A 14,306-nucleotide genomic window follows, 5' to 3' on the forward strand; every position below is an offset into this window, starting at 1 on the left:
TTTTTCCTGATTATTTCATTTACACACCATTTTACTTGACTAACTATCTTTATCTTTGACAGTGTTGTGTAAACTAAGATTTTTCAAATTGATGTTTCATTTCATGATGTCTCTTAATATTAAACTCCTTAATTACGGGAACTTTTAGACTCTTTTGCCCTGTTTCTCTGCGCTAGAAATGCGCACCCTCTCCGCTTTAAGACTCTTTGCCCCGTTTTTCTGTGCTAGAAATGCGCACCCTCTCTGCTTTTAGACTCCTTGCCCCGTTTTTCTGCGCCATGTTCTCACCATGCCAACTTCACCATGCCAGTGTCACTGCAGTGCTGAGAATAAAATACCATCTAAAGATGACCTGATCTGTGGAGGTCTTCTGTGAGATCATGACCTTTGAAGAACAGGATGAAAGGAGGATAATAATTAAGTATTCAGAGAAACAGATAGTAATTAGCTACAGAACTACAAAGTACTTTTATTTGATCCTATATAATATATTATAATCCAGCTTGTCTTTCCGCTGTAGAGGAATAGTACCAAAATAATAGAACTCTCTGGAGTGTCTGGAACAGATAAAGTTAAAAAAGTTGGCACTATGCCTAATCACAAGCAGCAGATATAGAGTTATAAAGCCACTTAGAATTAAGTTATGTACTTTTACAATGAGGTAGGGTGGTAATCATCTAACATCCTGAACTCACCTTTTTTTTTGTTCGCCTAATGCAATCAAGCCCTTACAAAAAATCTCCAAAATTTAGTAGAAAGATTTTCTTGAAAAGTAGACACAGTTACTCCAACAAAAGCAGGACTTAATTTCTGTAAAAACAATGAATGAGCAGGTGTGACAATACAGCAGTGACTAAGGTATTCAGCCTCAGGGCTCTGAGTATATGCTACGTGCTTTTGTTCCGTTCACACTTACAAAAACGCTTTATTTGTTTGCTACAGAGAATGGTGACATCACTAGTTGAACAGCTGGTTTTGATAAAGGAAGGAAAGAAAGAAAGAAAGGAAAATGTAAAGTGAGCGACATGCAACTGATCGGAAAAATGCTCTTTTATGTCACACAGGGTTTCCCCCTACTGTGCTTTATAGTTAGGGTGACCAATTTGACAACAAATAAGAAAAGGTGATTCACCAACCTTGCCAAAAGGCCTACCTCACTGGTACTGCTGAGGAAAATGTATCATAATGGCACTGCTGAGCTAAATACATGATTTGAATAGCTCTACTCTTGTACATTTCTGACTAAAATAGCACTGCTGAGGTAAATGTGTGACTACAATAACACTGCTATAATAAAGGTATGATTAGTATAAAACTGGTGAGGTAGGTTTATGATTTGAATGGGACTGCTGAGGTAAATTTATGATTTAGAGTTGCGCTCCTGAGGTATATATAGCATTAGAATTGCACTGCTGAAGTAAATGTATGATTAGAATAGCACTGTTGAGGTAAATATATGATTAGAATAGCTCTACTGAGGTACAATTCTGACTAAAATACTGTATACTGTACTGTATGTTTTCAGATAACAAAGATTTAACAGACAAAACTCATCTACAGCTGTATAAAAGCCTGTCAAAAGACAAACACAACCCTGACCAAAACAAATTGAATTGCGTAAACATGCTTGGCCTGGCCATATGTGTCTCACACTGAGGATCTCTAGGGGTCCCAGAGATACTCCCTGAGGCACTCCCCACCGCGTCTCTTGTCTCATGAGACAAGGTTTGTGCACTCTCACGACCTGAGGCAGCATCAACAACCAGAGCAAACACATTCCTCTAGCCTTCCCAACATGTGACAGGAGTGTGGATTGAGTGTCTTTCCACGCTTTGCCAAAGCTATTATTGTTTTGTTGATGTCCTTCTTATTTTTATCCCGGTTGCATTCTGGTTTGCAATGACGAACCAAGGACTCAAAGTCCTCAGTTGGGTTCTTTTGTCTCTGAAATGTTACCAAGCCTTCTACACACACAGGTTCAGGGCTTTAATTGGGTTTAAACACGAAAGGGTGAATGTATCCTGTTTCGCTCCAGATTAGATCACAGAACATTCATGGAACCTGTTAAGCCAGTGTGAATGCATTTCGAATGCTTTGGTTCGCTGCACCCTCCACTGTGGAAAGACCTCATGCTGTTGGACACACCATAAGTCCTAGGTGAACACATACACACACACACACACACACACACACACACACACACACACACACACACACACACACACACACACACACACACACACACACCACACCTAAAATACATCTCAGATGCTTGCACTTTGATGCTTGGGTTTATTTCTGCTGGTGAGGCCTGTATTTTGAGATGGAGGTACCAAAGATAGGGTTTCTCAGGAACAGACTTAGCACTCAAAGTGTTTATGGTCTTGACAAGCGGGGTGATATCATTTAACCTTTATATTTAGAAATCGGAACAATGTGGAAGCCATCTCACCCAAAGTATATAATGCTTATGCAGCTATAACTGGAATCTATGGCAAACATTTATCCATGGGTTTAACCTGGAGCTGAACAGGTTGAGGTGATTAGTGCTGTGGTCAGGTGACTGACATAATTATTAATAGGCCTTGCATGTTTTGTACCATTCAGTAAAGTCCTTTCAATTGCTAACTGTGTTCACATTTTACTCCCTTTCTTACATTCTTAAATCTATCTAGCTTTAAAATGAGCTATTAAGAATGTAACATTTTTTTGTTGCAGAAAATGGGCAAAAAAATAACTTGTGTGGGTTCAGTCAAATGAGCAAAAAGACTAATTTACTAATTTATTTAAGTCCATATTGAAGTGTTTGATTTAATATTTCGCGAATGAGCAGCACTTTAATATGTATAGGTCCATTTATGATTAGAATAGCTCTACCAAGGACAATGCATGACAAAAATAGTACCGCTAGGGTAAATGTATAATTAAAATAGTTTTACTGAGGTCAATGAACGATGAGGCATATGCTTGATTAGAATAGCTTTAGTGAGGTACATTTGTGACACAAATAGGACTGCTGAGGTATATTTATGACTAAAATAGCTTGCTGAGGTACATTTATGATCTGAATAGCTCTACTGATGTAGATACATGACTAAACTAGGACTGTTAAGGTACATTTATGGTTAGAATGGGTCTGTTGATGTAGATGTATGGTTAACAGGTGCGTAGCAGCAAATTTTGGGCCCTGTACACTCTCAATGTCAGTGGGCCCCTATCCATGCCAGTACACAAGGAAAGTCCACTTTTCCCCCCACTACCACGCCCATGATCACTAAAATAGTACTGCTTAGGTACATGTATGATTTAGAATGGGTCTATTGAGGTAAATGCATAACTAAATAGTACTGCCAAGGTACATTTTATGATTAGAATAGCTCTACTGAGGTGGATGTATGACTAAAATAGTACTGCTGAGGTACAGTTCTTAGTAGAATAGCACTGCTGAAGTAAAGTCATGACTAAAACAGCACTGCTGAGGTAGATATATTGTGCTTTGTTTGCAATCCATGTTTTGTGTTGGCATATAGACATACCTTTATTTTCTCCTGAATAAAAAAAAGCATTTTAATGACATCTTAAAGCAGTGTTTCTCAATCCTGGTCCTTGAGACCCACTGCTCTGGACATGCTACTGTGTTTCCTGCTTAAACTCACCCACTATATCTTAATAATGGGTTATTAACAAGCTGATTTGTCAGATTAGGTGTGATAAGAACAAGGAAAAATATGCAGTAAAATATGCAGAACAATTGGCCTCCAGAAGCAGGGTTGGGAAATGCTCTCCTAAGGGACTTCTTAAAGCAAGGTGGCGCTTTGTTTGACTGAAGTTGAAGTTGATCTGAAATTACATGACAATGTGCAATAAATGTATTTATTGTATTTTTCTGTTTCAGTGTACAAGTCTCCAGAATACGAATCCCTGGGTTTCGACCTGATCGTTGAGAGACTCGTCTCTATTGGCTACCCACAGGAACTGCTCGGCTTCGTTTATGACCCCTCCTTCCCTACTAGGTAAGCTAGTCCATTTGACCAGTGTTTTTTTTTTGTATCTTTGAAATGTGAGAGATTAATAAAGAAATGGCTACTAATTAGCTTTTTATAAAAACACTGTCTTTCTCTTCTTCTTCTTCTTCTTCTTCTTCTCTCTGCTGCAGAGGACTAGTATTTGACACCATGTACGGTAATCTCCTGAAAGTGGACGCCTACGGCAATATCCTGGTCTGTGTACATGGCTTTAACTTCCTACGTGGGTAAGAAGAAATGTAGCTCTGGATTATAATTAGTCAATTTATGTATAACTCAATTTATGTGAAATACCAGAGGTGTTAACATTCCAGAGTGTCTCTGAAATTGATGGTTTTAGTGGGTACAAACCATAGACTATGTATTTAGGAGTGGATATTACATCCCTGTACAGGTGAAGGTTAAAATGCTTGTGCAATAGAGGAAAAGGAGGTGAGGTCATGTGGTTGCCCAAACACTGCCCATATTTCTTAGCGGCTAGTGAGAAACCCTCCTTTTTAGCATAGCACAGTGCATAATGACTGAATAGGTAAATCAGCTGCTATTTATTGTCTTGAAATACCTGCATATTCACAATATCAGATGGTCAGTATTAGCTGTCTTGTCATCTTGCCTACAGCTGAGAATCACCTCATTGCCCCTCCTCTTTTAAGTAAATTTAGGATTGCATCGAAATGAAACTAAACAGAATATACGTAGTAGGTTTACAAATGTGAGAGGAGTGTGCAGAATTGACAGGGCACAACTAAAAACTAAACAAAATAATGCATTTTAATTTAAAGTTTACTTTATGCTCCAGTTACTTACATGGGAATGGACAGGGTTAAACACTGTACTGCTAGCCACTCACCAAAGGGAATCGGAGATGATTTGGCTTCATTTTTAAACCAATAGTGACCAAGTCCACTGATGCATAGTGTATGGTATAAACCCAGGTTCTTTGGTCTGAGTGCTCATAGTGTTTCCTCTGCCTTTGATAGGCCTGACATCCGAGAGCTCTACCCCAACAAATTCATCCAGCGCGATGACACCGAGCGCTTCTACATACTCAACACTCTCTTCAATCTTCCAGGTGGGCTTCTTTCCAGGAAAAAATGTTTGCTATCACCTGTATCACTCACATAAATAAGTCATTGGCACACTGAACTTATTAATTGGTTGTGCTACTTTTAGCAGCAACAAATATAGTCAAATGCATCATGTGTCCAACTGTTTGCAGACACCCCTTATAGTGAGTGCATTCAGCTACTTTAAGCTGCACTCCTTGCTGATGCAGATGTGCAAATGTACATATATAGCTCTGGAAAAAATAAGAGATCACTTAAAAAAGATGAGGTTTTGTTTTATTTTACCAAATTTAAAACCTCTGGGATATAATCAAGAGGAAGATGGATGATCACAAGATTAACTGCTTATTTTTTTGCAACAGGAGTGGCATAAAGTTATCCAAAAGAAGTGTGTAAGACTGGTGGAGGAGAACATGCCAAGATGCATGAAAACTATGCTTAAAAACCCACCAAATATTGATTTCTGAACTCTTATAAATATGAACTTTTTTTTTTTTGCATTATTGTCATTAGTTTTTTTGTTATTTCAGCCGTTTCTCATCTTCTGTAAATAAATGCTCTAAATGACAATATTTTTATTTGGAATTTGGGAGAAATGTTCAGAGAAAATCTGAGAAACTGATTCAGATTTTTTTTCCAGAGCTGTATATTGTGATTTTATTAGAAAACTGCACAGTTTTACAGACCAACTAAACTTGATAATTAGTTAAGTCAGATGTGTTTAAGCAGAAAAAGCTCCAAATATCACAAGAATCCAACCTTCCAGGACCGAAATGTCCCGTCCTTGATCTAGACTGGTCTAAAACGTTCTGATTTATGACTTTTCTGATCATATTGGTGAAACTCCAGCTATGGTTTCATTTTCATTTCAACCTAATGCTTTAAATGACTTCAATTAAAGCTGAGCTTGAAATGGTTTATGATTATTGGATGTTGTATATTGCCTATAAAAAGGTTGGCCAAGTCAAACAGTAGTAAGGAAGAGAAGTACTTGAGTTTATAGGGTCTTTTAATTGTTTTTCTTTTTTTCTTTCTCTCCTTCCTTTCACACAGAAACCTACCTCTATGCCTGCCTGGTGGACTTCTTCTCAAACTGTGACCGATATGCAAGGTGAGAAATTCAGTGCTAGTGGCTCTGAAGCAATGTTACCTTGGACACTGCATCGACTACATATGCGGATGAGTTCATACTCCATATCTCTCGAGTCTCTCACTCACTCACATATGTACACACACACACATACTCTTGTTGGGAGAGGCTTATCAGTCAAGTGTGTCACTCGCTGATAAGGAAATCATAGTGTGGCAAAAATCCTTTCCCTGCATGCTTTAAAAAAATCTGTAGTCCAGTAAACAGGCAGTGTACAGGCATGACGTAACTAAAACAAATTAAAGCTTAATCCTTAATATCCTTAATAATTAATTTTATAACATATCTGTACTGTATAACATATATCTTAAAGAATAACTATACAATATACACACGAATAAGCTGCACTTAAAAGTGTGTAATTAATAATAACACTCGTAATTCCAGCACTCAGGTGTATAGCCTTAAGCCTATACAGACGTAATTGAGTGTTTGATTTGTTCTGGTATGGATGCATGTCCTCTGAAATGATTGTTGGTCCTTTTAGGGGGAGAGGGCTTTCCTGTTTGGCTCGGAACAACCTCAAACAAGGGAAGACTGTCCCATTTAAACCATGTCTGACTGTCGATAGTGTGTGTTATCTGGCCCAGCCGCAGACTCTTAGCATTGTGTCGCTTTTTTCCAAAACCCTTTAGCTGTGAGACAGGCTTCAAAAACGGAGACCTCTTCATGTCCTTCAAGAGCATGTTCCAGGACGTAAGGGACGCCGTCGACTGGGTCCACTTTAAGGTAGGACACTGAATACAATACAATGTAGCACAAGAAAAGTGGATGGGTTCCATCAAAAGGTGCTGTCTTGGGAACGGTGTATCAGATTCAAATGGTAATACATGGAAATAAAAGCATATATTCCTCTTTTACTATCAAAACTAAATGGTTTTAATCTTTCAGTTTAAGAAATAGCAATGAAAAAAATACATTTTAAAATAAGTGATTGAACACTGAACATTTATGCTACAAAAATTCGGCAACTGAAAATTAAATTTGTCTGAAAATGGCACAAAATTCACTTTCAGTTGCCAGATATTTGGTGTACACCTTTTATTACTCAGGTTTAATTAACATAAGAATGTTTTTTATTTTATTTAAATGCAATATATTGCCTTAAAGTATTTCAATATATTAAATTGTAACCCCTGTACACAGCCCATACACATGGCTGATGCAAAGGGAAGGATGTTGCTCTATTGTACTGTACAATAATTTAATGTTTGCCTAATATAATCTTGATCAGAAATCTAGATATTGCTTTATTTCGTCACTGTCCAATAAAAACACTTATCTCCATTTTTGACGATTTTTAGTTTACTACATAATTTGAACAGACGAACTGTCCCTCACACTGTGCCAAAATTTCTTGATGAACGGACCAATAGAAACTCTTCAAAATGACCTGAAATAAACTCTTTTTACATTGACTTCCATTGAAAGTTTACAAGGTTTTTTCTCTCTCCTGTAAAATTGCTGTTTTGGAGATAAGGGTTTTTTTATTGGACAGCGACGATTTGTATAGGATACTTGGATATTATTGGACTATTGTATAGTGTCTACAGATGTTTAAATTGTTAACAAATTACAGGGATAAACTATGGTTAAGTTTTGGTTAAAATAAGGAAGTCAAGTTTTGGGTTTGTCCTAAAATTTGGGTTAGGTAAATTTAATGGCTTTTTACTTTTTAATATACAGTATGTTGAAAAAATAAGCAGTAATAAATGCAAGCGAGTGTGTTAAGTGGCTACCGGAGCTCGATTTCCAAACACTGGTTAGTGTTTTCTGCCCCACCCGCTCCTTACCAGATTCGAAGTTTACATGGGTTGCCAGATTGGCGCACAATGGCAGGCAACAATGAGTCTTAATCTATGGCTTACCAGTGAATATACAGGTTTCAGTGTCCAAAATTCCCATCCCTAATAAATTTCCCAGCTATAGTTAGCAACCTTACTGAAGCTCAGTGATTACCTGATCATCAGAAAAATAAACTGCTATAATTAAAGTGTTAGCCAATGTTTTTGTCCACAGGGAACTCTGAAAGAAAAAACAGTGGAAAACCTGGAGAAGTATGTAGTAAAAGATGTAAGTATGTCTGTATGCAGGTTGCTTTTTCTTCATTATCGTTGCTGTGTAATTTCCTTACTATCATACAAAAATATGAGTAGAATTAAGTTGAGTTAACATTACGTGGTTCTTCTTCTCCAAAGCCTAAGCTGCCGTTGCTGCTGAGTCGCATGAATGAAGTTTCCAAAGTGTTCCTGGCCACCAACAGTGATTACAAATACACAGACGTGAGTTTACAGATATCTCACAGCTGTTACAACACAGTCACGCTTACATAACTAAATGCATGTACAGATGTTAATATAATAGAATTATCACAGATTGATTTAACTTTGTGTTATTTTTCTCTTGTGTGTTTAATTGCAGAAAATCATGACCTACTTGTTCGACTTCCCCTATGGGCCAAAGGTAAGTTTTTTTATTTGTCGCCCTCAGTTGACCACTGCCAGTAATTGCTTTGGTTGGCAGTTTGTGATGGCACTGATCTGACAGAATGCTGAAACAGATAGTAGGGAGGAACATAGAGAACACCTGGCTGATTTTGTAACAGTCTACGGCTGAAAAAGGTCATAGAGTTGATTGTAGCTCAACTTATGTAGATTATATTGTGGTGAATTTCCAATAGAATTATTTCCTTTTCTTTCTGCTTAGTAAGACTAGTTTAATGGTCTTACACTTTTTCTTTCAAAACAATTCTTTGACTGCAAATTCAATAGTGGAAGCCTTTGACTTTGAAAAGACTTAAAATGACTTAACAGACTGAAGTCTGACACCCTCTCACATTTAAAGACTTAACAGACGTTTTACTCACAGAGTAGTCACAGACTAAGATTTTACAAAGACTGGGGGGTCACTACAAGAATGCAGCTAGATTCTTTCTGAGATTATTTCCCACTCATGCTTTTGGTGGAGTTTAAGTTGCATACAACACATATAACATATTAATTTACAAATAATGTGTATATCAATACAATTATTTATCAGAGACTCACAACCTTTATCCCCATCAACAGTTTATTTTTTCTGTTACACTGTTAGTTCTTGATATTTTTTATAGAATACATTTTGTGTTCAGCTCTGATTATAAGCTTCTTTACCCCTTTTTTGCTACAACCTTGTATAGCAAAGAATAACAGTGTCACTCTATACATTTGCCTTTGTTTTAGATAGATGTAATGCAATAAAGAACATCATTCTTTCAAAATGTGTATTTATTAAACTTGTTTGTATTAAAAAAACACTGCACAAATAAATAACTGCAAAATAAAATAACTTTAAATAAAATGACTTTAAAGTACTACCAGTGTTTAAAATACTGTACATTGTATTAAAGTAATAACCTTATAAGACCCGTTAACTGCAAAATGTGTTCTTCTTTTGAGTTGTTTGAAAACTGTCACATGAAATATAGTCTTGCCTCTTCCCATAGCTCTTCTCCTATTAGTTGTTGACATTGTTCACATCACTGTTTGTGTAAGCTGAGTCTCAAGACTTGCGATAATATTAAACACTGTTGAGGACGTGACTGACTATGCTTTCAGTCCTAAACATCTTATACTGAACCATCGAGATGACGCAACCGCATCTCGATTGCAGCTCGACTCTACCCACACTCTCATGATTTTATCCCGACTTTTTGTCTGCGAATGAAAAAACGCTTAGGTGAAATCTTTAGGTGTAAGGCCGGCATTAGAAATGATGGGAGCTTGGAACTGGACTGGCCTGCCTGCAGTTCTGAACTGTCCCCAATAGAAAGTCTGCAGAGAATATTTTTAATGAAAAATCTGAAGAAAAAAACAGTGATCCTGTACTGCTGCACACTTAAAGACCTATTTGTTGGAAGAATAGCACAAAAACATGGAATATTTTGGGTTCATACTGTTTCTATTTGCATTTTCCATCCAGGTTTTTTTTCTCAGTTTGGATTGATGAAAAGTAAAAAAAGTGTTGAATCTGCAAAAAAAACATGCTGTATTTGTAACTTGTCAATTTTCCTGTGTGTGTGTTACACTTTAGCATGGATCTCCTCATCGCCCGTGGCAATCCTACTTCGACCTGATCTTGGTGGATGCACGAAAACCGCTGTTCTTTGCAGAGGGAACTGTGCTTAGGCAGGTCGATACGGTGAGTTCTTCAAACACACACACACACACACACACACACACACACACACAGACATATAGGGTCAGCAACAGCACTGCTCAACCTTCCAGTCTGCTGCACAGCATGCCTCCTCAATAACTTGGGTTGTCAGCATGAAGTATTGAGTGTTGCAGAGGACATGGAGTGCCGAGTTGAACAGAGTCTGAACAGAGAGTCCCCTGTGCTGTAACAGAACCGAGTGTGGCGATAATTAGAATTTTACTGACGTATAATGGTGGAGGCATAGGTTGTATTACAGCATTACAGTCATTTTACTGTGGAAAGAGTGAAGGGTACAAAGCAGATTACGATAGTATGATCCAATGTATGATAGTATGATCCAATGTTTAATAAAGAATTTAAAGGAGAACTCTTGTTTGAAATAAACTTGGATTGTAGTGTAACATGATAATAAGTACAAACATTTGTTGTACAGCCCACCTTTGTTTACCCCCAGCATTCTGAAAAACAGAGCTTTTAGCTTTTAGCTTATAAAAGCAGAGCTTTTATAAGCTCCCAACAGGCTTATAATGGCATGGTGTTGCCCAAGCCAAGTAATCACTTTTAAGAATTTTAAACCATTAACAAGCTCTGAGTAGCTCCAACAATCTAGTTTGGGCTATATTTGTGTAGTTTATTTTTATGAGTAATAGAAAAGTTATTTAAATAAATATATATATATATATATATATATATATATATATATATATATATATATATATATATATATATATATATATATATATATATATTATATTTCGTGGGGAATTTTACTGTAGGCCATTGTCTAGGGCAGGGGTCAGCAATTAAGTTATTAGGCCAGATATTTTCCAAGCCATTGGAAAAAAAAATCTGTTTTGGGAAATGAAGTGTAATGGGATGGAGCGCTACAGACTAGTAGCTCTGCAGCCCAGAGGGTTGTTGAACCCAATTGCAGAACAGTTGATCTCAAAGCACAAATAAATAAACACACAGCGAATCGAATACACTATGGCTGCCCTGGCTAGTGAATTGGGACACGGCTGGGAAAAAATGCCCTTATAAGGAGATAGGGAGCTCGAGAACGGGTGGAAAAACGAGAACCGACGGAAACTGAAGTCACACTGAGGGCGACAGATTGACGACCCCTGGCCTAGGGTTTCTAATACATTCGATTTGTGGCTGAAAACACAAGGGTGTATTTCACTCATTTTAGAATGGTGTGCAGCAAAGCTATAAGTGCAACCTCAGCCCTCCTGTGAAGAGAAACATCTAATGTACACTATAGATGTATACCTGCATGAATGTGCTTTTTTTTCAAATGTACTGTATAACATGTCTTGAAGATGTCCTTGATATGCATATAGAGTTGAACAAATGAATTTGTACAAACTTGAACAAATGAAGAAGATGCATTATTTAAGTGTGAAACAGTGTAAAAATGGTGTTGCACTGTCAGAAAGTGAGATCAATCCTTTTAAGGCTCACTTAAATGCCCTGGGTTTTGAAAACACTGATTGTGTTATTGGAAAATACATGACTCACTCTATGCTATCAGCAGACTAGTTATGTTGTGTTGTATTTGATTAATTGAATCAGTATGATAATCATATTCATTTTGTGGCTGCAAGCAAATACTTGTTAATCGCAGATGTATTTCATTCCTTTTCAAATGGTGCGCACCAAAGCTGTGAGTGCTAGTTCTGTCCTATTGTTGAAACATTTTAAAACTGGATTCCCTGGCTAAATTTTTCTAGTTATTGTAGTGAAATGTAATGAAAATGTGCGGCTAAGTATATGCTTGGGTATTTGAGTTTGTTATGCTTGATTGTGGATTTGCACAGCATTTCTCTGTTAACTGTTATAGACTACCGGGCGACTGAAGATTGGAACATACACTGGCCCTCTGCAGCATGGCATTGTCTACTCTGGAGGTGACACACACACACACACACACATCCTCACACAAACAAACATGCCACACATAGCTTATATTACACACCCACTAAATCCCCTCCTTCCACACCCAGAACACAGAGTCCCTTATACTTAACTCGCATACACCCAAAAACACTATAAATGACTCTTGTTCAGTGTTTAGTTTATCTATCACATTATCACATTCAGTGTTTATTTATCACATTATCATTGTTGCTATTGTTGCTGTTTCTGACTCTCCCTTTAATTATATTTATTCAGGTTCCTCTGACATCGTGTGTGACCTGCTGGGTGCTAAAGGGAAGGATATCATCTACATTGGGGACCACATTTTCGGCGATATCCTGAAGTCCAAAAAGCGTCAGGGGTGGAGGACCTTCCTGGTGATTCCTGAGCTGGCACAGGAGCTGCATGTCTGGACTGATAAAAGCTGTGAGCACACTGCAAAACTATTTAATGACGAAATAAGCCTTAAATCATTTCTAATTAGAATCATTTGGATGAATATAGGTGTTAGGGTAGCATTAAAGGCATATACAGGCTTTTGTAAAGCTGTCTTATAAACAGAGACTTGTGAGCTTTAGTAAAGGTTTTCCAGATTGTTCAATCACAGGGGTGCTTCAACCAAACAAATGTGAAGCTGTATCTGACTAAAAAAGTGATTATATGATAACATATACAGCTCTGGAAAAAAATACCAGAGACCACACTAAAATGATGAGATTCTTTGATTTTACCAAATTGAAAACCTCTGGAATATAGTCAGGAGGAAGATGGATGATCACAACCATCAAACCAAACTGAACTGCTTGAAGTTTTGCACCAGGAGTGGTGTAAATGAACTTTATGAATATGAACGTGATTTCTTTGCATTATTTGAGATCTGAAAGCTTTTTTGTTATTTGTCAGTGTCAGTATATCATGTGGTGCGACCTATGATATAAATTTAATGGTATTTTTTAAACTTTCTATCAATTTTATGTGAAAAAAGTTTGTAAAGTACAGATAAGAAGGCGACTGTGAAATAACAGTCGCACCACATGACATTTTAAGGTCAGTGTCTGGATAATACCGCATCATATTTATAAAATAAGAGTTGCAAGTTCAAATGGCAAAGCTGCGATAATATAGCTGGAGGGAAAGGGACAGAAAAAGAGAGATACACACTCAGAAAAAAAAATCTTTAAATATGAATAAATATAGATCAGCTGGGAATGAGGGTGAAATGCTTTAGAGATTGAAGGTTGAAAAGGATAGAGAGAGGAAATAAAGGAGAGAATGAGAGTTAGAGAGAGGTTAAAAACAGGGCTTTTATTCATGTCTCTCTCTCTCTCTCTGATTGTCTTTCACAGCACTATTTGAAGAGCTCCAGGGTCTGGACATTTTCTTGGCAGAGCTGTACAAGTAAGCAAAGCCTTCTTTGTGAAGTGTGTGTGCGCACATTTGTGTGTGTGTGTGTGTGTGTCAGGGCTTGTTTCAAACAATATCTTTAAATAGACAATATATGAAGCATTAATATTGCATATAGGTATTTAAATATACTGTATACAATATATGGAGCATTATTATTGCATAGAGGAACTTTAATCTACTGTATATAATATATATGAATATTATTATTGCATTTAGTTACTTTAATCTTCTGTATATAATATATATAAAGCATTAATATTGCATATAGGTACTTAAGTATACTTTATACAATATATGTAGCATTATTATTGCATAAAGGAACTTAAATATACTGTATATAATAAAGGTATTATATACTGTATATAATATTTAAACCATTAATATTGCAAACAGGTACTTTTTATATATATGCTATATAATACAAGTGGAGCATTATTCTTGCACATAGCTACTTTAATATACTTTATCTAACGTACTATATACTGGATATAATATTGGTCCTTAAATATACTGATTATATAATGCATGGAGCATAAT

At 36.8% G+C, this 14,306-nt stretch overlaps 1 protein-coding gene across 2 annotated transcripts in view; it reads left to right on the forward strand.

Annotated features, from left to right (window-relative positions):
- nt5c2b (5'-nucleotidase, cytosolic IIb) overlaps positions 1-14,306 on the forward strand; it is a 51,367-nt gene that overhangs the window by 28,662 nt on the left and 8,399 nt on the right. For both annotated transcript variants that reach the window (XM_022674674.2, XM_022674673.2), the window contains exons 4-15: positions 3,896-4,013; positions 4,157-4,252; positions 5,006-5,097; positions 6,146-6,203; positions 6,878-6,971; positions 8,262-8,315; positions 8,441-8,524; positions 8,664-8,705; positions 10,314-10,421; positions 12,286-12,352; positions 12,618-12,788; positions 13,709-13,760. In XM_022674674.2, the coding sequence (XP_022530395.2) occupies positions 3,896-4,013; positions 4,157-4,252; positions 5,006-5,097; positions 6,146-6,203; positions 6,878-6,971; positions 8,262-8,315; positions 8,441-8,524; positions 8,664-8,705; positions 10,314-10,421; positions 12,286-12,352; positions 12,618-12,788; positions 13,709-13,760 (1,036 nt within the window). The remainder of the gene's footprint in view (positions 1-3,895; positions 4,014-4,156; positions 4,253-5,005; positions 5,098-6,145; positions 6,204-6,877; positions 6,972-8,261; positions 8,316-8,440; positions 8,525-8,663; positions 8,706-10,313; positions 10,422-12,285; positions 12,353-12,617; positions 12,789-13,708; positions 13,761-14,306) is intronic.

Source organism: Astyanax mexicanus, chromosome 21 (assembly GCF_023375975.1).
Source record: "Astyanax mexicanus isolate ESR-SI-001 chromosome 21, AstMex3_surface, whole genome shotgun sequence".
Lineage (NCBI taxonomy): Eukaryota > Metazoa > Chordata > Actinopteri > Characiformes > Acestrorhamphidae > Astyanax > Astyanax mexicanus.